The sequence below is a fragment of the Talpa occidentalis genome, unplaced genomic scaffold, assembly GCF_014898055.3.
Source record: "Talpa occidentalis isolate TD23 unplaced genomic scaffold, MPIMG_talOcc4v2.1 talOcc4.6, whole genome shotgun sequence".
In the NCBI taxonomy this organism is placed as follows: Eukaryota; Metazoa; Chordata; class Mammalia; order Eulipotyphla; family Talpidae; genus Talpa; species Talpa occidentalis.
In genome coordinates this window covers 59,534,497-59,561,183 of record NW_023604972.1, presented here as the reverse complement: position 1 = coordinate 59,561,183, position 26,687 = coordinate 59,534,497, and the positions used below count along the sequence as shown (strand labels likewise).

General features: G+C 37.0%; 1 protein-coding gene across 1 annotated transcript in view; it reads right to left on the bottom strand.

The window, feature by feature from the left end:
• The window catches only part of GRID2 (glutamate ionotropic receptor delta type subunit 2), a 1,708,541-nt gene that overhangs the window by 827,203 nt on the left and 854,651 nt on the right, over window positions 1-26,687 (bottom strand). The window contains exon 4 of the mRNA XM_037529328.2: window positions 8,057-8,262. Within this exon, the coding sequence (XP_037385225.2) occupies window positions 8,057-8,262 (206 nt within the window). The remainder of the gene's footprint in view (window positions 1-8,056; window positions 8,263-26,687) is intronic.

Genomic DNA, 26,687 nt, shown 5'->3' with positions numbered 1-26,687 from the left:
GATAGAATAAAGGAAAAAAAAAAGTTTAGAAAAGATAGAATCTGTGAAAATAAGAGGGATTAAAATTTCTCAATAGAAACTTTTGTGAAATTGAAGATATTTTGGCGTGGTAGACCTCTCCTGTGTCGCCTGCTGCTCCCCTCAGCAGTGTATTTCAGTCAATCTGCCTGTTATTTTCCCCACTTTGTCTCTGGTGAATCCTCTCATCTTGCACGCATCTGGCTTGTACCCCGGTTCATGTATGCATGAATAAATAAATCTTTTAAAAATAGAAGATATTTTATATTTTAAAATAATTAGGGCCTCCCTGGTGGCAAAGAAGTTGAGCGCTGGGCTGCAAAGCTGCCCGCAGCCTCTGTAGCGCCGGTTCGATCCCCAGCTGGAGGCAAGGGAACCACATGGCACGATAGACCTCTCCTGCCACACCCGCTGCTCCACTCAGCAGTGAATTTTGCCGGTCTGCCTGTTCTGTTACCCACTCTGGCTCCGATGAATTCTCTCACCCTCCTGTGCTTCTAACTATACCCAGTGCTTATATAAATAAATAAATAAATCTTAAAAAATAATGATAATTAAAGGATTACCATGTATAGAGTAAAATGGGTGATAAAATAAACCTACATATGACACTTCAAAACATTAACAATAAAGATCTTCAAAGGTGAAAACAACAATTACCTTCAAATAAATAAATATCAGAGATCACTGCTTTGGTGATATTCCTTTAAAGATGTTACTGAGGCATATGAAATGTAGTGTTTCACCTATATTTCCTTCTATATATTTTATGGTTTCAGGTCTTTTGTCTAGTTCTTTAACTCATTTTGAGTCAGTTTTTGTGCATGGTGTGAGGTAGTAGTCAAGCTTCATTCTTTTGCATGTAGTGACCCAGTTTTCCCAGCACCATTTTTTTTAAAGATTTATTTATTTATTTATTTATTTATTTATTTATTTATTTATTTAAGCACTGGGTACAGTCAGAAGCACAGGAGGGTGAGAGAATTCACCAGAGCAAGAGTGGGGAACAGACAGGAAGAGTGATGAAATACACTGCTAAGAGGAGCAGCAGGTGTGGCTGGAGAGGTCTGTCACACCATGTGGGACCCTCGCCGGTGGCCAGGGATAGATCTGGCACTGCAGAGGCTGAGGGCAGCTTCGCAGCCCAGCGCTCAACCACTGAGCCACCAGGGGAGACCCTTCCCAGCACCATTTAATTGAACAAACTTTCTTTGCTCCATTGCATATTCTTTGCTCCTTTGCCAAAGATTAGTTGACCATAAATCTGTGGGTTTATTTCTGGATTTTCTATTCAGTTGCATTAGTTTGCATGTCTGTTCTTGTTCTAATACCAGACAGTTTTGATTATTATGGCTTTCTAGTATAGTTTGAAAAGTCTGGGCATATGATACCTCCATTCCCTTCTTTTTTTTTTTTTTTTTTCCAGGAGATTTTTGGCTATTCAGGGTTTTTGGCTCCATACGAATTTCATCAATATTTGTTTTATTTCTTTGAAGAATATCATTGAAATTTTATTGGGATAGCATTGAATCCATAAATTGATTTTGGCAGGATGGCCATTTTGATAATGTTAATTGTTCCAATCCATGAGCAGGGGATGTCTTTCCATTTCTTTGTGTCTTCTTCTATCTCTTTTAACAGAGTTTTATAACTTTCTTTGTATAGGTCCTTTGCTCTTTTGTTAGGTTTATTCCCAAATATTTGATTTTTTTTTTTCAATAATAAAAGGGGGCCTCCCCTGATGGCACAGCGATTGAGCGCTGGGTTGCGAAGCTGCCCGCAGCCTCTGCAGTGCTGGTTTGATCCCCGGCCACTGGCGAGGGTCCCACATGGCATGACAGGCCTCTTCTACAGTGCCCACTTTTCTCCTCAGCAGTGTATTTTATCAGTCTGCCTGTTCTGTTCCCCCCCCTAGCTTTGGTAAATTCTCTCACTCTCCCGTGCTTCTGACTGTACTCATTGCCTGTATAAATAAATAAATATTTTAAAACGCAGTAGTAAAAGGGATGGTTTTCTTGATTTGTTCTTCAGATTTATTGTTTGTGTATAGGAAGGCTACTGATTTTTGGAATTTCATATTATAAGACTGGGGCATAATTTAATATTGTCATTGTTCTGAGGTGAATGATTGTCAACTTAGGAATTTATAAATAGTCAAATTATTTTTTTTAAGATTTATTTATTTATTTATACAAGTACTGGGTCCAATCAGAAGTGCGGGAGGGTGAGGGAATTCACCAAAGCCAGCGCGGGGAACAGAGCAGGCAGACTGACAAAATACACTGCTGAGGGGAGCAGCGGGCGGCAGGAGAGGTCTGTGCGCCATGTGGACCCTCGCCGGGGCGGGATCAAACCGGTGCTGCAGAGGCTGCGGGCAGCTTTGCAGCCCAGTGCTCAACTGCTGCGCCACCAGGGGAGGCCCATAAATAGTCAAATTATCAGGAAGGACAAAGTTTGAATAGATTTGTTTTCATAATTGAAAAGAATGATAAATTCTCCCTCCCACATGCCCTTTTACAGGAAGTTATTTGAGAAAAATTTCCAGCAATACAGGAAACTAATAAACTAACCAATGTGGATCATGACTCAGAAGATTAAAGCAGGCAGTGAAAGAAATAAAGCAGAAAGGGTAGTACACTGGGAGGGAAGCATCCAGGCAGGAGACAAGGACTTTGGAAGCAGTAGAATATTCCAGTTTCAAAGTAGAGAATCAAGATAGGGGCCCATGGTCAGAATTTAAAACAAGATCATATTGACAGAAACTAATTATTAAAAATACAAGGATGCTGAAAGAAAATTCTCTTATCAAAGCTTTGACTGATTTTTATCTACCTCTGGTTATGATTTTGGGGTATATTTTTCCTAGCAGAGCTTCGCGAGGTATACCATTATTTCCCTCTCTGATCTGTAATCTCCCCCTTTTCACTAGTTGCTTCCCTAAGATTATTGTAAAAAATAATAACCTCAGATTTTATCCCAAAATTAAAACAATTCTTGTTTTTGATATCCATCATGTTTTTTTTTAATCCATAATTTATTTTCACTTTCATTTTCAAACATCTCAACAGAGTAAGCAACATACTCACTTCCATTATTAGCCATTCTTAGGAAGTTTTTAGCTGCCCAATACAAACAACTTTTTGAGTTCCATCCTCAAATCCTCTAATAACTATCTTTTGTTTTAGATATCTATACTTAGGATCTATGCCATATCATTAACTGGATTTTTCTCTTAGTTTTTGGAGTATACTTTTATCCCTTGTATAAATTGTCTTTCACAATAAACAAAATTAGTAGCACTTCCCTAAGGTTTCATTTATAGGTATTTCTACTTCAGTTTTTATAAACTCCCTTTCAGAGATTTCTTATATGTGCAGATATTTCTTATATGTGCCAATAAATATCCCATTGATGAAGTTTTATATTAGTATATCTCTTTGTGACTATTTGAATCCCATGTATTATGCTATAATCATTGTTTTCTTTTTTTCAATACATGTTGACCTGTCAACACAGAAAGTTGACTTCTTTCTAGCTCACAAATAAATTTGCCATTACCAAGTAACTAATTAGTGATTTCTATGTTTCACACAGTAAATTGCTTATTTTATGTGACAAATGTTCTGCATTGTTATGTTGAAGTTATTTCTTTTGCTTTCCAACTTGTATACTTTTTTTCCCTACATTGCCTTTACACTTAAAGCTATTGTGTCTTTTCTTGGTTTCTTCTCCTAGATGTTATTTCCCTCTCTCTCTTAGTCTTAATTATCTCCTTTCCTTAAGATGGATAATTATATAGATGCACAATAGGTAGATAGATAGATGATAGATATCCAGCAATTTTTTTCCTCCTGAATATCTATTTGCTTGAGTATAGTGTTCTAAGGATTAAATAACATATGACTTCAATGGCACATATTCAGCATATCCAATACAGAAATCTCAAATTTCCTCCTACCCACTTTTCATAGGCTGCCCTTTTGCAATAAACTCACCTGTCTGCTTAACAAACTTGGGCATTTTCTCTAGTTTGGATGCTTTAATAATTTAGATATAGATTCTGAATATTTTCTCTCGTCCCATTTATATCCATTTTTTAATATCTCTATAAATAATTAAATATATTTCCTGCTTTAATTATTGCACTGATTATTTATACATATATAATTAAGTTTAGCTCCTTTCATTCCTTATTACAAAATGTTCCCTTAGATAAGTTTCTCTTATCTAAATGACAACTTTTCACTTTCCAAATAATAAACACTTGTAATTAGAAAACAAGTACACTGTACTCATAAGCATATACTTTTTTTTTTAAATCTTTTTTTTTTTTTTTATAGAGGCATGTTTTATTTATTTATTTGTTTGTTTGTTTTGTTTATACATGCACTGGGCACAGTCAGAAGCGCGGGAGGGTGAGAGAATTCACCAGAGCCAGAGCGGGGAGCAGAGCAGGCAGAAGGACTGAAGTACACTGCTGAGGGGAGCAGCGAGCGGCAGGAGAGTTCTGCGCGCCATGTGGGACCCTCCTCCGGTGGCCGGGGAGCAGCCAGGGATGGGACCAGAGCCGCAGAGGCTGCAGGCAGCTTCGCAACCCAGCGCTCAACCGCTGCGCCACCTGGGAGGCCCACATAAGCATATACTTTTAAGCAAAACAAACTGCTGCTTAACATGGCTCAACTAGGGCCTCCCTGGTGGTTCAAGGGGTTAAGCAATGCTCTATGAAGCAATCCACAGTCTCTGCAGCACCAGTTCAATCCCCGGCCACCAGGGAGCAACACACATGGTGCAGCAGACCTCTCCTCTCTCGCCCACTGCTCCCCTCAGCAGTGTATTTCAGTCAATCTGCCTGTTCTGTTCCCCACTCTGTCTCTGGTTAATCCTCTCACCCCCCAGCGCTCATTCTCTGAGCCACCAGGGGAGACCCTGCATTAATTGCTTATAAGAACATAGATAAGGAAAAAAAAAAAACTTAGATAAGGGTAATGAATAGTAACAGTAAGATAATAGTCTTAAAATTTAATATGTACACTTTTTGGATAGTTCAATGGTTGTTCAAATCTCACATATATCAAAATGAATCCCACTATCACCCTCAAAATTACTTTCTTGCCTTATTTGTTTATAATGATTAATGGCACTTATGGGTTAAATTGTACCCCATTCCCTCCTCCAATTCAAGACTAAAGCCCTATTTAGAGACAAGGTCGTCACAGAGATAATCAAATTGAAATTATGTTATTAAGATGAACTTTAACCCAAACTGATCAATGTTCTTTTTTATGCATAAAAGAACTGGGGTGTAGACCAGAGGTGCAGGGGGTGAGAGAATTCACCAGAGACAGAGTGGGGAGCAGACTGGGTAGATCTACTGAAATACTCTGCTGTGGGGACTAGAGTGGGAGACTGGAGAGGTCTGCTGCCCAATGTGGTTAGTTCCCTGGGTGGGGATCGAACTCAGTCCTCAGCAGTGATAGAGGTGAGACTTAATCTCTAGGGCACCCCTTATAAAAAGGGGCATTTTGGACACACACGGAGGTTAGACAATGTGAAGAGACATAGAAAGAAAATCGCTCATTTACAAGTCAAGAGAAGAGGCCTCAAACAGATTCTCACAGTCCTAGATACAACCAATTCTGCCAACACCTTGACTTTGAACCTCGAGCTTACAAAATTTTGAGACAATAAATGTTTATTTAAGCCACCCAGTTAGTGACATTTTGCTATATAACCCTATCAAACTAATATAGCACCATTGTCTACTGAGGTCAAATTTGAAGCCTCAACATTAGCTCTGATTGTCCTCCCTGGTGGCACAGAGGGTTAAGCACAGCACTATGAAGTTATCAACAGTCTCTGCAGCATGAGTTCAATCCCTGGCCTGCCAGGGAGCTACCCACATGACGCAACAGACCTCTCCTGTCTCGCATGCTGCTCCCCTCTGCAATGTATTTCAATAGATCCACCCGTTCTGCTCCCCACTCTGTCTCTGGTGAATCCTCTACCTCCCACACCTCTAGCCTGTACCCCTGTTCTTGTATTCATAAATAAATAAATCTTTTTAAAAAATTATCTCTGATTCTCTATCTCCTTGCCTCTTAACCTCTTAACTGACTGCCATTGAGGGACACACCCTCCTGTGGTCTTCTGGTTCATAATCACCAACACAGGTACAACTCATCCTAACTGTTCAAAAGGGAGTAATTGCTTACTAAATATCCCACACATAGGACCTATCTATGACAACAGTCCTGATCATGTAAATATATATATAAATTGTTCATGATACTCAAGGACTCCAAAGATGAGTTTCTATTCCTTTTTCATATATTAAAAATCTACATTTTGCATACTGCTTGCCATTTTTTTTGATGCTTGCTGTTTTTAATCTATACCAAATTAATTGCTCTACTCTGAACATACAATAAAGCCCTGTGTTTTTGCTCATCTTGATATTCTTTTTAGTTCATAATGCAGTTTCTGAACTGTTATGTGCAAGAAAAAGTCACCTAGAACTTACCATTTATTAAGCATATGCTAGCTGCCAGGCCCTACCCCCACACTGTTTAGAACATCTCTTTACATTACAAATTAAATAAGTTGAATTCAAAATATGTTTCCCATGAGAATTATGACAAAATAAAATAGAGGCTCACAAATATTAAGTAATTTGCAAGATAATGTACAGATTATAGTACAGATAATGTTCTGGCTGGGATGAGCATATATTTGTCTGCTATATACCACTTTCTTTTGTAAAATCCTACTCATGGTATTCACACAGTTAAAATGTATTTTCTCAATGAAGCCTCCTCTGGTCTCCCAGGCATAACTGAACTGCAAATGTTTCATTATAATTTATAATTTTTGGATTGTAATTTTTATTAGATATTTTTGTATAATGCCTTCCAACATCAAGCAGATTCTGTGTTTCTTGCAGGAAAGAACCAGCTCCAAAAAAAAACTGAAGTATTCTTACTTTTCTATTGTGAAAAAACCTAGCAGTTCAATGAGGCTTTCAAGTCACTTGGGAGATTAGAAACGGTCAAAGTTCTCTATTGGTCTTTAAACTATATAACAAAATTTCTGCTGAAGTTTAAAAATTAATTGATAATTTTATCCTTCTTAGTTATTTATAGCTCTGTTTCCAGTTCCTTGATATCAATTATATAATAGAGGGTCAAAGAGTATATGAGACAGTCCTACCTTGGAGGCTTTTTATCAGTCATTTGGGAACCAAAGAAAACATAATGGAGAAATAGAAAGGAAAACAGTACTAGTCAAGCAAATTCACCAAAAATAAAAGTATTAAGATGAAACCCATGTGGAAGTAAGTAATGTCACAACCAGTTCTACCACTATGTACAATTAAAACTGAAAACAAAAATGACTTGACAATAATTTTTTGCAAAGCAATAGCAAGCATTTTCAAACATTAAAATATGTTAATTGTATTTTTTACAAAGATTTGAAGTTTCTAGTCAAATGAACAGGCACAATTCATTGTTTGAGGAAGAAACATCATAAAATTTAAAATGGTCATCACCCTGCAGAGTTTCAAACACTTTTAAATATTTTTACTGGTAAAGATGTTACAGAGGAGAAATAGATCTGAAGTATGTTTGGTAAACATAACCTCATTATGGCAATAATAGCCTGATTCAAGTACACCTTTTTTCATAAGCACAATAATAAATTGCAAAAACATTTAAGGATTAAAGAAATATGACTTTGATTTCATTCTTGAATTGGGGAGATTCTTTTAGGTCAGCATATTTAAACCCCATAAGATTAAAATAAGAATACCCTGGCTATGTGGGTAGATATATATAAATACACACATTCTTAGCAATTAACAGACAGTAAGTGGTAAGTATGATGTGCAAGGAACTCATTGTGCTACACCCATTAACACTAATGAGAGTTGGGTCATTAATCACCCCCAACTGCTTTTTTAATTTTCATATCCTCTGTGGGATGTATTCCAAAGCATTTACTTCTTATACCCTGCCCACACCCTATGGCAATTTTTACTTACCTCAGTAATGAAAGATTTGGCTGTGGCAGGATTCATAACAAGGATGGCTCGTCTAAGAGTGTCTCGATAGCGATTCAGTTCCTCTATTCTCATGGTATCAAAGAGAGTGGTGATCATTTTATTAATGTTGTTTTCTACCTTCTGCAGTGCTACATCCATCCCCTGCTGAGAAACTTTGTCCAAAAACTCCTGTATTCCACGGATATCTGGGAATATCAAAAGCCAATCAATTGTGAATTATAGCAAAAAAAGGTGATAAGTAAAAGTGGTTTTATTTAGATCACAACTAGTTCATTGTGAACTGTCATTATAAACTGTCAAAAAGTAATTAATAGCTGATAGAACAATTGATTTTTTAATAATTAGTACAATTAAAAGAATTTTTATGAAAAAAGTAGGATTTATTATTTTTTAAATGACTTTCTTTCTGTCCATTGAGCATATTATCTCATCAAGTATAATGTTAGGACAGTTGAGAGAGTGAATGGGGAGGATCCTCACTTCCCTAAAGTAAACATAATAATTTAATTCCTTGTTTTCATAAGCAACAATGAGTAATAGTAAAACTCAGGTAAACAGGTGAAACATGAATATCATCAATGGTAGATAAATCTGAATCAAGATTATGAAATTTTCATGTAGACAACAGTATAACTAAACTTGACATTTGGAATCTAAATAGAAAGATGCTTTTATCAGTTTGTTTTAGGTCCCTTAAGGTATAAGGTGATTAGTTGCACTTTCTTGGTCTATTTTATGGGTTTCACTTCTTTATTTCAAATCTGCCAATTTAGTAGAAGACATTTTTCTTTTCAGAAGCATGGGTATGTAATTTGTGTGTAGAACATAAATTTTAACAAACTACATACCGATTCCAAAATAAGCATAGTTTGGAAGGATTATAAAATAACAAATTTTGACCATTTCACATTTAAGTACTAAGGGTGAAATCCAGTCCAAATATTTACAAGTTTGTTCTAATACATATTTAAGTAACTATAAGTTCATGAAATTTTACAAATATTTCTACTACTAATACATCAGTTATTTATTAAAGAAAATAACACAACACTGATAAATATGATTGGAAGATATAACTGAAAACATAAAATCTTGACATAGTAGACTTGTTTTATACTATATAACAAAATAAAGATGCTTATAAAAACTTTTTAATATATATATTTATTACATCATCCCTCATTTTTGTACAATGTATGGCTTCCCCATGAAATTCCCATCATCAATTCACCCATGCACTATGACCAGTCCCTTCTGCTCAGTAAATGAACATTTAAATTGCTTATTATGAATGCAGTATATCTTAAAATTCTAAATTGTGCATTGTTGTATGCATATAAAATTTTTCTCTCAAAAGCATTATTAATTAGTTCATGTGTTTTAACAATTAAAAATCAATTAATAAGCCCTCAGGAAAAGAAAGAAAAATAAAAAAATGCAGAATAACATAAAGAGTTTATATATTTAAGATTACAAATTAATTTTTAAAATGTTTACTGTCTTTTTATGATGGATATAATTTTAAAACAATTACTGTAGCTATATTATGTGCAGTTATCCTATGACTCCCAAACTGGGAGAATATATAACTGCATAAACTCTCTTATATACTTTCTTTCTTTCCTTTTTTTTTTTAAGATTTATTTATTTATTTGTCTGTTTGTTTGTTTGTTTGTTTATACAAGCACTGGAGTCCAGGCCAGAGGCATGGGAGGGTGAAAGAATTCAACAGAGATAGATTAGGGAGCAGAACAGGTAGAAGGACTGAAATACACTGCTGAGGGGAGCAGCGGGCACGACAGGAGAGGTCTGCCCTGCCATTTAGGATTCTCGACAGCCAGCCGGGATAGAACCAGTGCTGCAGAGGCTGTGTAGATAACTTCACAGTGCTGTGCTCAACTCGCTGCACCACTGTGGAGGCCCTTATATCCTTTCTTCTAACTATAAGACTAAACTGCTAGGATCATTACAGCTTTAAAGAACAATGCCTCATCTAGAGCTGAAAAAGACATGAAAGAACTGGAATAATAAAAGTATGATATGCTCATCAAATATTCAAGTTATAAAGTACATAAAAGCATAAGATATCCAAGCATGGATTAAACAAAGGTTTAGATCTGATTAAATTTAGCAGACAGAGGTCCCCTTGCACACAAGCACACACACATACATACACTATGTACACAAACAAGGGTTCTAAAACTTTGGTGTGAATCAGAATCACTTGGTGTTCTTATGAAAAATGCAGAAGATTTGGGCCCATCCCAAAACCTGCAAAATGCATGTCAGAACAGATCTTTGATTGTGAATTGTAGTTTTTTTAAGTTTTAATTTAGATGCACATGTATATCTAAGCATAACACAAACAGAACCAGAAACATGCTGAAATAGAGATGTTGAGAAAGCATAGTGTGACCAAGATATATGGTTCCAGATCACTTATTCATTAGGAAAATTTCTGATAACAAAACAAAAATTCTTTCTTAACATTGAGGGAAAATAAAAATCTTACAAAAATTGAAAAAAATATTGGCAATAAGATGGCACATTAGTTAATTCTGAGACTACCAAAGGGAGAGATTAGGGATTTAGTTGGGAGCAAAGGAGGGAGAGTCCCAATGGTCTAAATGGAGAACTGTTGGTGCTTTACTGGTGGGAAAAGTATAATAACATAAATTTAAAGATAAATATCTATGACATATAATATTGTAAACCACAGTTACTTCAATGAAAAATAACTTAATGAAAACAACCAAGATAAGGGCCTCCCCTGGTGGCCCAGGTGGTTGAGCACAACGCTGTGAAGCTGTCCTCAGCCTCTGCAGCGCTTGTTCCATGCCAGCCAGCAAGGGTCCCACATGGTGCCGCAGACCTCTCCTGTCTTGCCCGCTCCTCCCCTCAGCATTGTGTTTCATCAGTCTGCCTGCTCCGTTCCCCGCTCTGTCTCTGGTGAATTCTTTCACCCTCCCGTGAATCTGGCCTGTACCCCAGTTCTTGCATAAAATAAATAAATAAATCTTTAGGGAAAAAAAAAGAAGAAAACAACCAAGACAAGAAATGAAATTATCATGAGAAATATATAATATATATATATATAGTGCAATTTCATATGCTCACTTTAAGATAAAAAAAAGGTATTCTTAAAAGTGTTTCTTGATATCATAAACAACACTCTGAGTATGGACTATAGCAACAAATACCCTCCCCACACTGAGACAGACAGTAAACACAAGTAAACAAACTAATGCATACAATTCACACTAAGTGCTTAGAAGGAAATAATAAGGGTACATGGGTAGTTAATGATAGGGGCAGGAAGAGATTGATTTTAATTATAACACTCATGGAAGGGTACTCTCAAAAACTGTTATTTAAACTGTGATCGTAAGGATGAAATGATTATCCAAGCAAGAAACAGGAGGAGAAGACAGTAGCTTGGGAAAATGCACCAGCAGGAAAGCTTGTGTTTGAAGTAACTAATGGATTCTACGTTGACTGCAGCCAAGCTTCTAAGGGCTGGAGCAGCATTGGGTGCATCCATGTGGAGAGGGTGCTGCAGAGTTCATGGATGTTTATTAGACACAGATAGAGGTTTTGACTCCAGTCTAAACACACTTTTAATCTAATGAAAGCCTTAGCTATAGGATCTGACTACATGGATGATGGGCTGTTTGTGCAGCATGAAAAACCATGGGAGAATGACTTGTTAGATATTGTAATTCACATCAAGCTTGTAAATATTTTCCCCTTATTTAAAATAGGATGATTTTTTTTTGCTTTTATTTATGTATTGAGTACAAGTAATATATATGTTATTATGTGGCCAGAAAGGAGATGTAATAAAAAATAGACTACAATGAGCCCTCTGCTTCTTTGCTGAAATTCTGGCTGTCACTTCTTGAATATGCCATAGTAAGGTCATCAAAAATTTGTTCACCCAGAAATGAAATATTCATTTTACAGATACTTTCAAATATTAGATAAGCAAGGATATCCGTGTGTTTGTCTGTGCGCATGCACATACACACCTGAAACGGCAAATTGTGGTGTAACACATGGTACTTCTATTATTTTTTTTTTAGATTTATTTATTTATACAAGAGCTGGGGTACAGGTCAGAGACACAGGAGGGTGAAAGGATTCAACAGAGACAGAGGGGAACAGAATAGGCAGACTGGCTCAAAGCACTTCTGAAGGGAGCAGAGGATTAATCAGGAGAGGTCATGTGGGTATCTCCCTGGCCAGCCAGGAATCAAACCTGCACTGCAGAGGCTGCGGACAGCTTCATAGCGCTGTGCTCAGCCTGATAGGAGAGGTCTGTTGCGACATGTGGGTTAACTCCTTGGCTAGCCAGGGATCGAATTCATGTTGCAGAGGCTGTGGATAGCTTCACAGTGCTGTGCTTAACCCCTTGCTGCACCAGAGAGGCCCGGTTCTATTTATTTTAATAATCATACATGATTGCTTATTAAAAGGCCTTCTCTCCCCTTCCTCACCCTCCTATTAGGCTGAATTGCCTAAAATTTACTGATGGTTAGCTACCCAAAATAGCATGTGCAGTTTTAGATCCTTGGAATGGAAGAGTTAAACAAAAATAGTTTTGCTTATTTGAGAATAACAGCTAACACTCATGATACGTAATGATTTGTAAGGTTTATGGGAGGATCTGAATCATCTTGCCTATTAGTTTTAAGGGGTAGGGGCCTCCCTGATGGCCTTGGGGTTAAGTCTCAGCACTACCACCTTGATGGCCCTCCACGATGGTCTGAGTTTGATCCCAGGCTAGGGAGCTAACCCATATGATGCAGCAGACCTCTCCTGTCTCTTCTGTTCAACTTAGCAGTGCATTTTAGTATATATCTGCCTGTTCTGCTCCGCACACTGTCTCTGGTGAATCCTCTTACCTTTGGAACATCTGACCTGCGCCCCAGATCTTCTATGCAAAAAAATAAAATAAAATCTTTAAATAAATAAATAATGGGCCTTCCCCGGTGGCACAGGCGGTTGAGTGCAGCGCTGTGGGGCTGTCCTCAGCTTCTGTAGCGCAGGCTCCATCCTGGCCGGCTGGTGAGGGTACCACATAGTGCAGCAGACCTCTCCTGTCTCACCCACTGCTTCCCTTTGCAGTGTATTTCAGTCATCTGCCTGTCCTGTTCCCTGCTCTGTCTCTGGTGAATCCTCTCACCCTCGCGCGCATCTGGCCTGTACCCCGGTTCTTGTATAAATTAATAAATAAATATTTAAATAAATAAATAAACGGGGGAGTGGGCCTTTTATCTTGTCAATGCATGGATGTTATCAACCATCAGAATTATTTAGCTACAATATCTGTATTCCTGTTAATTGGCAGGAAATGAGTGAAGTGCCGCAGGTTAAAGAAATAAAAAAGACAGACTTGATACTTGATCTTACTGTGCCTTTGAGTGTAACTAGGTGCTACATATTGATAGGATAAAGTTAATCCCCAGTGCTAATGAATTCTACAGGCCACACAATTACAAAACAGTAAGTGGCAGGAGGCTCAAAAACTGAATTTACATGGGATTAGGGAGAAAATACTATATATTTTTTCTTAGACACTAAAAAGAAACTTATTGTAAGAAGGCTAATGTCCACTCCAAAATATCCAATCCTAACTTCTGGAATTCGTGAATGTTATATTACATAGTAGAGAGGAATAAATGGCTTGGTTGGAAATAAGTATGTTAATGATATGACTTAAAATAGAGAGATACCCTGTATTATCTGGGTGTTCTAGAGTAATCACCAGTCCTCAAAAGGCAGATGCGGGGAATCAAATTTCTATCTGTCTACTGACGAATGGGTGGTGTCTTTCAGAAAATTCAGAAAGATACAATCTGCTGAATCTGAAGATAAAAGAAGAGAACTATTCTTCTCCAGTGAAAAATGTGGGTGGTCTATTAAAAGTGGAAAAGGCAAGGGGATAGGTACTTCATACAAACCTTCAGGAAATCACACAGCTTTGCTGACACTTTGATTTAGTCTGAGATCCTATGTCAGACTTTTGACATAAAGAACTGTAAAATAAACATTTGTGTTTCTTAGGCCTCTAAATGTGCAATAGGTTGATACAATAGCAGTAAAAACAAACAAACAAACAAAAAACTAATAAAGAACTATAGCCTAGTCCTAAGGTAGAAATTTTTCAAATTATGATCTACCGAATTTTATTTTGAAATCAATAGGAGAAATTGTTTGAAACTAAAGTTCTATGATTCCTTTCTCCAGAATCAGAAACTCTCATGAAAAAGCCTGGAGGTTATTTCACCTCAATAAACTAGTGTGGGTACACATGTTCCAATTTCTTAACTATCTGCATCATAGACTCCTTTGAGAAAATCATGAAGATTATGTAGCTTCCCCTTTCCAATAAATGTACAAGTCCAGAATATTGTGTAAACTACCCAGACTATGTTCACTTCACCTGTTCTCTGTGCTAAGCTTAAATGTTATTACTGGGAGCCTCCCCTGGTGGCGCAGGCAGTTGAGCGCCATGCTGTGAAGCTGTCTGCAGCCTCTGCAGCACCGGTTCGATCCTGGCTGGCAAGTGAGGGTCCCACATGGCGGTGGCAGACCTCTTCTGTTGTGCCTGCTGCTCCACTCAGCAGTGTATTTCATCAGTCTGCCTATTCTGTTCCCCACTCTGTCTCTGGTGAATCCTCTCACCCTCCCACGAATCTGGCTTGTACCCCAGTTCATGTACAAATAAATAAAACTTTAAAAAAAATTGTTTTTACTGCACAACCTGGTGAACATACTGTCATTGCTCCTAAGAAATTTTTTTATCCACACCATATGTATTGTGTTTAATTAGAGGAACATTTTAAATGAACATATTAATAAACATGACAAACATATCTAAAAAAATTTCCTAATAATTTTTACTACGTAGTTTAATTCTAATTGTCCTTCAGGCTCAAGGAAAACCTAAATCACTGTATAAGAATGTGTTTCCAGGGAAGTAAGCTCTGAGATAGAGATTGGAGAACAAGAAATTTATTAGGGACTGCTCTCAGGAGTAGCACTATGTATCAAGGTAAAAGAGCAAGTCAGCAGAGGGAGAGACATGCTGAGTGAGGTGAGGTGAGGCCTATATGAGGTGGAAAAGTTACAGTGAACTAGGACCTAGACCGTGCTTACTTGCCCTTCTGGCCATTGAATCCAAGCGAATAGGACCAATCACCAGTGAGAAACAGGCCTTCCAGCCGGCAGGGGCTTCCTGTTTCTGGCAAAATCTCTAGAACCAGCTGAAACCTAATGACTGCACAGAAGTAGATGGCAGAAGACCTACCTTGAAGAGCTCTAGGTTCACTAGCATGCTAAAACACATGTCCCTGTGTGGAGATATAAGATGGTAATGAGACATGCAACCTATGAAGAAGCATGTGGTACTTTTGTGCATGCCCCAGTAAGTCCAGCCGAAAACATACTACCATGCTATTCCCTGCAACCCAGGACCTGGGGCCTCCCTGGTGGCGCAGGCAGTTGAACGCCATGCTGTGAAGCTGTCCGCAGCCTCTGCAGCACGGGTTCGATCCTGACTGGCCAGGGAAAATCCCACATGGCATGGCAGACCTCTCCTAGCTCACCTGCTGCTACCCTCAGCAATGTATTTCGTCAGTCTGCCTGTTCTGTTTCCCACTCTGTCTCTGGTGAATCCTCTCATCCTCCCGCACACCTGGCCTGTACACTGGTTCTTGTATGGATAAATAAATCTTAAAAAAAAAAAATAAATAAACCCAGGACCCACCAGTGTCAGGTTGAGGATGTGGATCAGTGCAGTTATCACCCCTCTCCTATTGTGTGTGATCCACTATAAACATTCTTCATTTGAAACCCATTACTGGACTTTCAAAATTTGGGGGCTTTAATTGTTCCAAGCCAAACAAAGTCACTTTAGAATTTGTGATAGAATGACCTTCAGGTTATCCTCAGATGGCTGATGGTAGGAGGGACGGTTTATTCCTGCATGGACTTTGGTTTGGTGGCTAGTGTCAGTTAAGGAAAATACCTGGGTAGTGAGCTACTAGCACTCTTAGGAGATGGGAGGGGGGTAAGTGCTTGAGTTCTGAAGTGGTTTAGTTGTCACAAGACAGATTTTTGTCAGAAAATTTTCCATATATTTGTGAAGTCAAAATTTATTGCTTTGATATTCAGGCTAATTTGATATGAAAAGCTCTTATAACACTTCTAGTCAATAATTCATCCTTCCTTTTAAAACAACTTTTTAAAATTGTCATGTTATATTGCATTATAACATGAAATAGGTTTTAAGCATGTGTCATGATAAATCAACATCTGTATGTAAAACCACTAAAGGACCAATTTTACCTACAATTTACAGTTGATTCTGACACTGTACAAAGACTTGGGAATGTTAGAGATGCTGAGTGCTCACCTAGTAGCTTACCAGTCAGGTATTGGGTGTTACAAACAATAAGATTATTTACAAAAGGGTGAGAGAGATAAGGAACCTGGGGTGAAGGAAAGTTTCTGAGGGCATGAAAGGACAAAACTTTTATCCCAATTAGTGCCCACGGTGTCCAGTAGTGCAAAGCAAAGGCCACTTGTGCAAGATGGCACTGTCCCTTCCCCAGTAGCCCCGAGCTGGTGGTGCGCTCATAGGCAATGGACCAGGAAAGGCTGTTTAAGGTGATCTCAGGTAGTGCTGCTGAGGCAGCACTTGCATTCCTGCACATACCCCACTAAGTCATCGTGTATGATTCTTTTAAGCTATTATTGAATTCAACTACTAAGGTTTTGTTCAGTTTTGCATCTGTGTTCACTGGGAAAATTATGGTGTGTTTTCATATCAAAGTGACGTTGGTCTCATAGCTCATGCAATTTGTTTGGTAATATTTTCTCTCTCTGAAAGAGTTTGAGAAGAATAAGTATGAATTCATTTTTAAAGGTTTGGTAGAACTTAATGAAACTATCTGAATCTGGGCTTTTGTTTATTGGGAAACTATTACTGAGGATGGTCATGCAAAGTTAATTTGAAAGGGGCCCACCACATAGAGCAAAATAGTTTTAAGGAAAATATGATATACCTCAGGGCAGTGCTTTGGTACCTCTGGTCATTAATTATATACTGACCTTTTATTTGCAGTCATTAATTCAATATTTTTAAAATGTAGGAGACTACACATAACTCATTCAATACTCTTCAAAGTTGAGTTTCCTTGTGTGTATATGTGTGTTCATGTAAGTGTCAAAAGATATAGATTTCTATATGTATAGAGAAACGTGTTTGATTTAGTCATTTCCATGCTGAGGTATTTCATCTTGTCAATACCTATTGTGAAATTTTATTTCTATGGTTATCAGAAAATACTTATGGCCAATACTCTTATAAAGGAGAAAGACTTTCATGAGCTGTATGGAAAAAAAAGTCAGAATGGCTAAGAACATAAAATAAGTTAAAACTGACAGAATGCAACAAATTAAAAAAGTGAATTCAAATTACACGGATAAATTGCATATTTAAAAGCAATTTTAAATGTTGAATTAATAAGACATATTTATAATTCAAGAGAGTTAACGTGATTTTAACAAGACTACATAAAAATGCAATGAAATTGATTTAATGAAATAGTATTTAGTTTTTTTTTTTTTTTTTTTTCCCTACACACAGTTTTCTTCAATCTGTAAAGGGAAACTCATGCATACACATAGGTCTACCCTTTACCTGAGATTTATCATGTAACTCAGATTGGTAACTGTCATGTCTTTGATCAAATTATATGATTTAGGAATTAGCAGAAGACCCAGAAAAGAAAGGCCTGAGATTTGATATATGGTATATTGATACATCCACAGGAATGATATATGATATGTGAAGAAAAAGCAGAAAATCTATTATAATAATCTGAAAGTTTATTTTTGAGTCAATAGTGACTTGTAACTTGTCTAAGAATGAAGACATTGCATGAAATGAAGTAGAGAAAAGGATGTGGTAAGATGGCACCTCATTGCTTTCAATAAGCTCATGTTATGACATGTTATGACAAGCTGCTTAGACTTGTCTCTGTCTTCATAGTATCCCTCTAGTCCCTGCAAATGAATCCATGAATAGTGGATCTACCAACAGATCCATCCTGATACTGACTGTGGGACCAATATTGTTTTATAAAGTATTTCTGTGCATAACAGAGTCATGAAAATTATTTTTATGGTTTCTTCTAGAAGATTTAAAATTTAATTTTTAGATTATGTCTATGATCAATCTTGATATTTCTGTATGGTATGTGATAGGGGTCAGGAACATTTTGTATATTAGTTTTCTTTCTTTTCTTATAGACACACAGTTGTTTCAATAATATTGGTTAATAACACACGCTGCATTTACAATAACAAAACTGAACCCTATTAAGATCTTCTTATTCTTGCACCAAATGAAATAAGACATGGAAATCAGTAAAGCATCTAAACCAAAAACTTTTCAATATTGACATTACTTTATAAGACCTTTGGACATTTAATATATGTATTAGAATCAAGTTATCAGTTTCTACCAAAGAGCCTATATATTTTTTTTTCAGGGTCTGTAATAGTTTATTTTTTTTAATTTTTATTATTTTTTTATTTTTTACATCATTGTAAACAATATTTGTTTCCCCCCACTCCCCAAGTGTAGTCCCCATAATTTTGAATGTGATAACATTGAATCCATAAAGAAATTTATGGAAAAATATATTTTAATATAAATATTCTAAACTGTGAATATATATGTCCATTATTTAATTTTTTTATAATTTATCTGAGTCAAATTTTTAAAGTTTTCAGTATCAATGTTGAACAAATTTTTGAAGAGCATCACATTTAGCTTACTTCATTTTACAAACTTTACTGCTATTATGGAGATCTGTAATTATTTTCAAATATTCATTTCAAATTTTCAAATATTGTTTTAGTCTGTAAACTTGTTTAATTAACTTAAAATATTAAGTTGGAAGATTTTGATGTTTAAAATTATTTTCTTTATATATAATTGTGTTTTGAAAAATAAAGTTTTTTTTAATTCTCCAAACTATGGAGATTAGGTTTCATTCATTCATTTATTTCAGTGACTACAACTTCCCAGTCAAATATTTTTGTAAGGATGATACTCAATGACATCTTCTTTTTTTATTCCTTTAGATAAATTTGTTTTCTGCCTATGTAAAAAATATAATAATTATAAAAATATAAAATTATAATTTAACAATTATAAATTATTAGCTTAATTTAAAATTATAACTATTAGTTTTCCTTCATTAGCTTTATTAATCTTTACAAAGGATAATTTTACACTTTAAGTTTTATGTTTAATACATCATTATTACTTTTTATTATTTTCTTTAAGTTTAATACACATTTATTTTTCTCTCTTCTGAAGGTAGATATTTAGATTCTTGCTACTGAAGTATTTTTTTTGAGAATATAGGAATTATGTTTGATTGATGCCTTTTTAAGAAATTTTATTAATTAGGGCCTCCCTGGTAGTGGAAGGGGTTAAACACTGCACTATGGAGCTATCCTCAGCCACTGCAGCACGAGTTTGATCCCCAGTTGGCCAGGGAGCAACCCACATGACAAAGCAGACCTCTCCTGTCTCGCCCTCTGCTGTTCCACTCAACAGTGTATTTCAGTCAGTCTGACCTGCTCCCCGCTCTGTCTCTGGTGAATCCTGTCAACCGCCACATCTCTGGCCTGTGTCCCAGCTCTTATATGTATACAATAAATAAATAAATCTTAAATAAATAAATAAATACAATTATTAATTATCAGCCATTTCCTCTTTAAATATTTATTTTTTGATATGCTCAATCTTCTGATACTCAGCTTAAATGTATTTTGAATTGTTTGATATTGGCACAGTTTTTAGATTCCTTTAATATTTTCCACTCTTTTTTCCTCTATTTTATTTTAGCTAGGCATCTCTTTATTTTACTTTCTTTTCCCCATTGAATCAAATATTATATTATATTAAACATTTTATATTATTTCTGTAAATGACTTGTAGGCATTTCACAAATTGGTCTTATTATGACTCTAAAAAATCATGTCTTTTAGCTCAATTCACATAACTATTGCATTTTTATGAAACATAATCTCACATTTTCCTGAAAAATGATATAAATGAGAAATTAATGATATGTTCTGAAAACAGCTTTTGACTTTGAGTATTGTTAAGTGTTAAAACAAACTTCTCAAATAATGACTTAAAAAGATTTCTAATTTTAAATATTTTACCTCTTCATTGTCCATAAAATATATAGAACAAAATATAGGTAAAACACTACAAGACATACATCACAATGACATTTTTAAAAACTCATCACCCAAAGCAAATAAAGTCAAGGAAAAGATAAACCCCTGGGATTACATCAAACTGAAAAGCTTCTGCACAGCAAAAGAGACATTAAACAAAACAGAAAGACACCCTACTGATTGGGAAAAAATCTTTGCATTCCCGTCAACTGATAAGGGACTGATCACAAAGATACAAAGAACTCACAGGACTCAAGAAAAACAAAATAAACAATCCAGTCAAGAAATGGGCAGAAGAACTTAAAAGACATTTCTCCAAAGAGGAGATGCAAATGGCCAACAGGCATATGAAAAAATGGTCAACATTCCTTATAATCAGAGAAATGCAAATCAAAATCATACTGAGATACCACCTTACACCAGTAAGAATGGCACATATCAAAAAAACAAGCAACAGCAAATGTTGACAAGGATGTGGTGAAAAAGGAACTCTGCTACATTGCTGGTGGGAGTGCAAACTAGTCCAACCACTATGGAAAGCTGTCTGGAGGTTCCTCAGTCTACTAAAAATGGAGCTACCATACGACTGGGCAATTCCACTCCTAGGGATCTACCCAAAGGACACAAACACATTGATTCAAAAGAACACCTGTACCCCGATGTTTATCACATCACTATTTACAATAAGTAAAACCTAGAAACAACCCAAATGCCCAAAAATAGATGACTGGATCAAGAAGAAGATGCAGTGTGTATACACAATGGAATATTATTCAGCAATCAAAAATAGATAAACTCATGCAATTTGCAGTAAGGTGGATGGAACTAGAAGGAATTATGCTCAGCGAAATAAGCCAGAAGTAAAAAGAAAAATATCAGATGGTTTCACTTATAGCAGGGACATAGAGGGACCCAACAAGACATCAGTGTAAAAAAAAAAAAATAACAGTACAAAACACAACAAAGCAAAAACGGACTATTATAAATCAAAGACATACTGCAGGGGAGGAGATGGGAGAGGGATCAGAGGGAGGGAGGGAGGAACACAGGGGACAGAGGTAATTTTGAATGGGTGCATTGGTGAAGGAAACTCTATGGGGACTACACCTGAGGGGGTGGGTGGAAGCAAATATTGTTAAAAAATGAACAATGATGTAAAAAGTAATATATATATATACACACACACACATATAAATGAAAGTAAGGATTTACAAAAAAAAAAAAAAAGCAGTTTGTTCTCTTAATCTAGATCTAAGAAAGGGATCATATCCTCTAGGAAGCTCTGGGTAATGATCAAGATGCAAGTGGTATGACTCCTCTTAGTCATGATATGGTGGCAGATCACCGCCCTGATAACCAGGTTGGCAATCTGGATTAAAAAGAATTTAGGGGGCCTCCCCGCTGGCACAGCGGTTGAGCGCTGGGTTGTGAAGCTGCCCGCGGCATCTGCAGCGCCGGTTCCATCCCCGGCCACTGGGCGAGGGTCCCACATGGCGCGCAGACCTCTCCTGCCACCCACTGCTCCCCTCAGCAGTGTACCTCGGTCCTGTGCCTGTTCTGCTCCCAGCTCTGGCTCTGGTGAATTTTCTCACCCTCCCGCACTTCTGACTGTACCCAGCGCTTGTATAAATAAATAAATAAATCTTAAAGGGGGAAAAAAAAAGTGAAAAAAAAAAATAAATTAAAAAAAAAAAAAAAGAGCTAAGGAAATTTGGACTTAATTCTGTTTTAGACTCCTGGAGTGTCTAGTTGGATTGACATGATTCTAGATCATAAGGAAAATGATCATTTGTGAGTATATCATTTGTTTTCTCATAATGGCCAAATCTGACTAAAGTGGAGACATATAATTGGTTTCTATAAGTTTTATAAAATGACATTTCCCTCTTGCATCTGACGATTCCTGATGAAATATCTGAGTGCAAATATGAGTTAATGCAGAAAAAGATGAACTTATAGTTATTAGAATTGGGCACAATTTTCTGGAACTGAAGGAACAGCAACAACATTAACACTTGGGAAAGAAATTTCCATAGACTATACAAAGCAGACAGAATGGCTGCCATTGATATTTGTCTTTCTGAACAACTCCTGAAGTTTACTTCATGGGGAAGAAACACATTGGTACAGACCTTTAAAACTGACACAAATGCCTTAAATTTAACTCAGGGCCATTCTACGATTTGATTTTTTTTTAAGATTTTTTTTTATTTATGCATACAATACCTGGGGTGTAGGCCAGAGGTGTGGGAGGTGGGAGGATTCACCAGAGACAGAGTGGGGAGCAGAACAGGCAGATCTACTAAAATACACTATTGAGGGGAGCAGCGGGTGATACAGGAGAGGTCTGCTGCACCATGCGGGTTAGCTCCCAGGCTGGGGATGGAACTCATGCCACAGTGGCTGAGTATATATAAGCACTACAGCATGATAGTGCTGAGTCTTTAACCCCTGCACCACCAGGGAAGCCCCTGGTTCGATTGTTATTCCCCAAATCTTACCAAAATGTCTACTGGAAATAGCAGTGGATGCTCTACCATGCAAAACGCCCGTTAGTGTCTCTCAATACATTTTTTTTTTAAGATTTATTTTATTTATTATAAAATAAACATGCAAGCACTGGGTACACTCAGAAGCACGGGAAGGTGAGAGAATTCACCAGCGCAAGAGTGGAGAGCAGGACAGGCAGACTGACGAAATACACTGCTGAGGGGAGCAGCGGGTGGCAGGAGAGGTCTGCGGGCCATGTGGGACCCTCGCCTGGCGGTCGGGGATCGAACCGCCGCTGCAGAGGCTGCGGGCAGCTTTGCATCCCAGCGCTCAACAGCTGAGCCAGCGGGGAGGCCCCCCCTTTTTTAAGATTTATTTATTTATTTATACAAGAACCGGGGTACAGACCAGATGTGCAGGAGGGTGAGAGGATTCACCAGAGACAGATGGGGCAACAGAGCAGGCAGACTGACAAAATACACTGCTGAGGGGAGCAGCAGGTTAGACAGGAGAGGTCTGCCATGCCCTGTGGGACCCTCGCCTGCTGGCTGGGATCAAGCTGGCGCTGCAGAGGCTGTGGACAGCTTCCCAACGTGGTGCTCAACCACCTGCACCACCAGTGGAGGCCCTCTAGATACATTCTTTGTCTGTATCCTCATCATTAGGTGACTTGGTACAAAAGTCATCAGACTGCTGCCATGGAACATGGATTAGTAAACAATATTTAAAGAACTAGAGAATAATATTTTAAGCAGATGAACTATATTGTTTCTGTTTCAATTTTTCGATAGCTATTGTTGCACAAAAGTCAGAAAAAAAAAAAAAAACACAATATGCCAAAAAAGGACTGCAATGAAATTTCATTTGTAAAAATCTCTCGACCCAATAGGTGGTTGTTGACCCCTGGGATAGGCAGTAAGGATAGACAGTGCCAACTGACCTCAGGGTGTCCCTCTTTAACAAGAGCAGTGCACACATATTTTATATAACTTGAAAACTCTTAGCACTACCAGTTATGAAAAAGGTCACATTAGAGGCTCTATTGATGTGTCTCGCTTGACTGGTTTCAAGAATTGTAATTTACTCTTCCTCCCTCCTCTCTTACTGCTCACCCCACACTATCCCACAGACATTTTGTGCGCATCCTTGCTTATTGCTCTTGGAGGTTACTTCCTTTCCCAAAGTACATGACTAACACATGGGAGTAAATACAAGAGTCCTTCAAGATTTCTCAGAGTGCAGAGACTGTGACAAACTGGAAGATGTAGAAAGCAACAGCATACCTGCATCAAAGGAAATGAGAGAGGCAGGCTAAGATTTCAAAGATTAATAATAATGTGATAAATACTTAAAGTTTTAAAAGTTGTGGTTGTAATGAGTATGTTGAGTGGGAAAGTGCTGCATAAAATAACTGACTTGTAATAAATGTTTGAAATCAGAAAAAAATACAGAAAGGAGAGACAGAAATATGAGAGAGAGAGAGAGAGGGAGAGAGAGAGAGAGAGAGAGAGAGAGAGAGAGAGAGAGAGAGAGAGAGAGAGAGAGAGAGAGAGATATCTTCAAGGTCTAAGTAAATACCAGAGGCAGAAAATGTAGTACCCTGTTGAGAACTCTCTACAACGAAACTACCTTTGTTTATCTAGGATAAATACATGGAGTAATATCTGACTTTATTTCTATGGGTCCTAGGTAGTTTTTCCTATGATGGGAGTTGTCCAATCAAATATTTTTCACTGAATTTCACAGAATTGATTGATGGCATCACTTCAATCTTGGAAATCATTTGATTACAAATAAATCCTTTATTACCTGGATTAATGCCTCTGGTCAAAAATAAAGCTTCCCTTGTGATTATAGCATTACCTACTTTGTAGAGATGTTTAGAAAATTGAATGATATAATGCAAAAATCTTATTCTAGTATCTGGCAAATAAAGTGTTCAGAGATATTACTTTCATTGCTTCAAGACTTGCTCGCACTTTCTTTATTAGAGTGACGGTCTCACTCACATTATTCCTGAATTCTCATGACATGGAATTGTACCCATATAGCTTTCTTACCACTGCTGCTCAATTAAACTCTTTCTTCATCATATTTCATTGATATTCAGTTTACTTCCATCATTTTCTCTATTAAGAGAATCAATTATATAATATTTTTGCTCCTTTGTTAATTGCAACCTTCTTATAGGCTAATACTAGATTTTATAAAATTTTCATAGTTTGCACTAGTAGGCAAGTAAGCAATGAGCATTTCCTGAATGGCACATTTAAAATCTCAATAATTCAAAACTCTTTTCAAGTCTTTGAAAATATGTCTTAAATCAAACCATTCAAGTGAAATCTCTGCATTTTTTTTTTTTATCTTTTCACCCATTTACTTACAATCAAAGATTTGACTATTCTTTGTTAGGGAATTTAAAGTAGACTTTTATACTGTGCTCTTAGTCATAATTAATTGCTTTTGAAAAAAAAATATGTTTCTCTAATTAACTGGATATAGAAGCTTAATTTTTTAAGGTATATTTTCTATGGAAAATACATCTTCAATAATATTTGGCTCTAGCAGGCTGCCTGATTCCATTCATAGGTGATGCTTAATCCATTCCGAAATGAAAGCAATTCCTGGTAACTAAGATAAAAGTCAAGAATAATTCCAAAGTTTGAGCTTAAAATGATGATCCTGGTGAATGGATATGTAAGTAGTTTGAGCTCTCTTTAATGTACAATGCATTTGAAGAGCCTGATCATTATTTTGAACTCTAGCCCAGTTCTTTACTAGCAAGAGTTCCTGTCTATATCAAAGGAAAATGTTCTTTTATTAAATAAGAATACTAGTGGAAATAGTTTTAATGAAACAAGTAGCAAAACTTTTCATTAATTATTAAATTAAATAAGAAGTCAGAAGCAAGTATACTGTCAAGGTAAAATATAATGATTTTATTCCTAAAATAAACCCTGCATCTAAGAAAGGACTCAATCATAAATATGAATATCACTTCCTATTTATAAAAAAACAGAAGAGAATGAGGAATTTCAAATTATGTGAATGCTGTATGAACATGAATTTACTATAAATTTTCAAAAATATTTACATCATCAATAACATAAAACTGTCTTCTCCTAAGAATTTCCTCAGTGTAATAACTCGGAAACAAGACAAAGGATTTTCTTTCTTCATGGAAAATTTACAATAAAAAATTCTAATTTGAGGTTGTGAAAATGTTTTGATCAGATGTATTTTTTTTTTTATAGAGGCATGTTTTATTTATTTATTTGTTTGTTTGTTTGTTTTTTGTTTATACATACACTGGGTACAGTCAGAAGCGCGGGAGGGTGAGAGAATCCACCAGAGCCAGAGCGGGGAGCAGAGCAGGCAGAAGGACCGAAGTACACTGCTGAGGGGAGCAGCGGGCGGCAGGAGAGGTCTGCGCACCATGTGGGACCCTCCTCCGGTGGCCGGGGAGCAGCCAGGGATGGAACCGGCGCTGCAGAGGCTGCGGGCAGCTTCGCAACCCAGCGCTCAACCGCTGCGCCACCGGGGAGACCCATCAGATGTATTTTTTTAAAAAATGAACTTGAGACCCTAACAGAATTCACTGTGCTGCTTATGACAGAACAAGCAAACTAAAAATGACAATGAGTACGTGCCTCAAAAGTTTTTCACAATCCGGGCCTCCCTGATGGCACAGGGTTTAAAGTCACAGCTATCAATCTATCCCAGCCACTGTGGCATGAGTTCGATTCCCCTTCAGGGAGCTACCCACATGGCACAGCAGACCTGTCCTGTCTCACCCACTGTTCCCCTCATCAGTGTATTTCAGTAGATCCTCCTTTTCTGCTCCCCA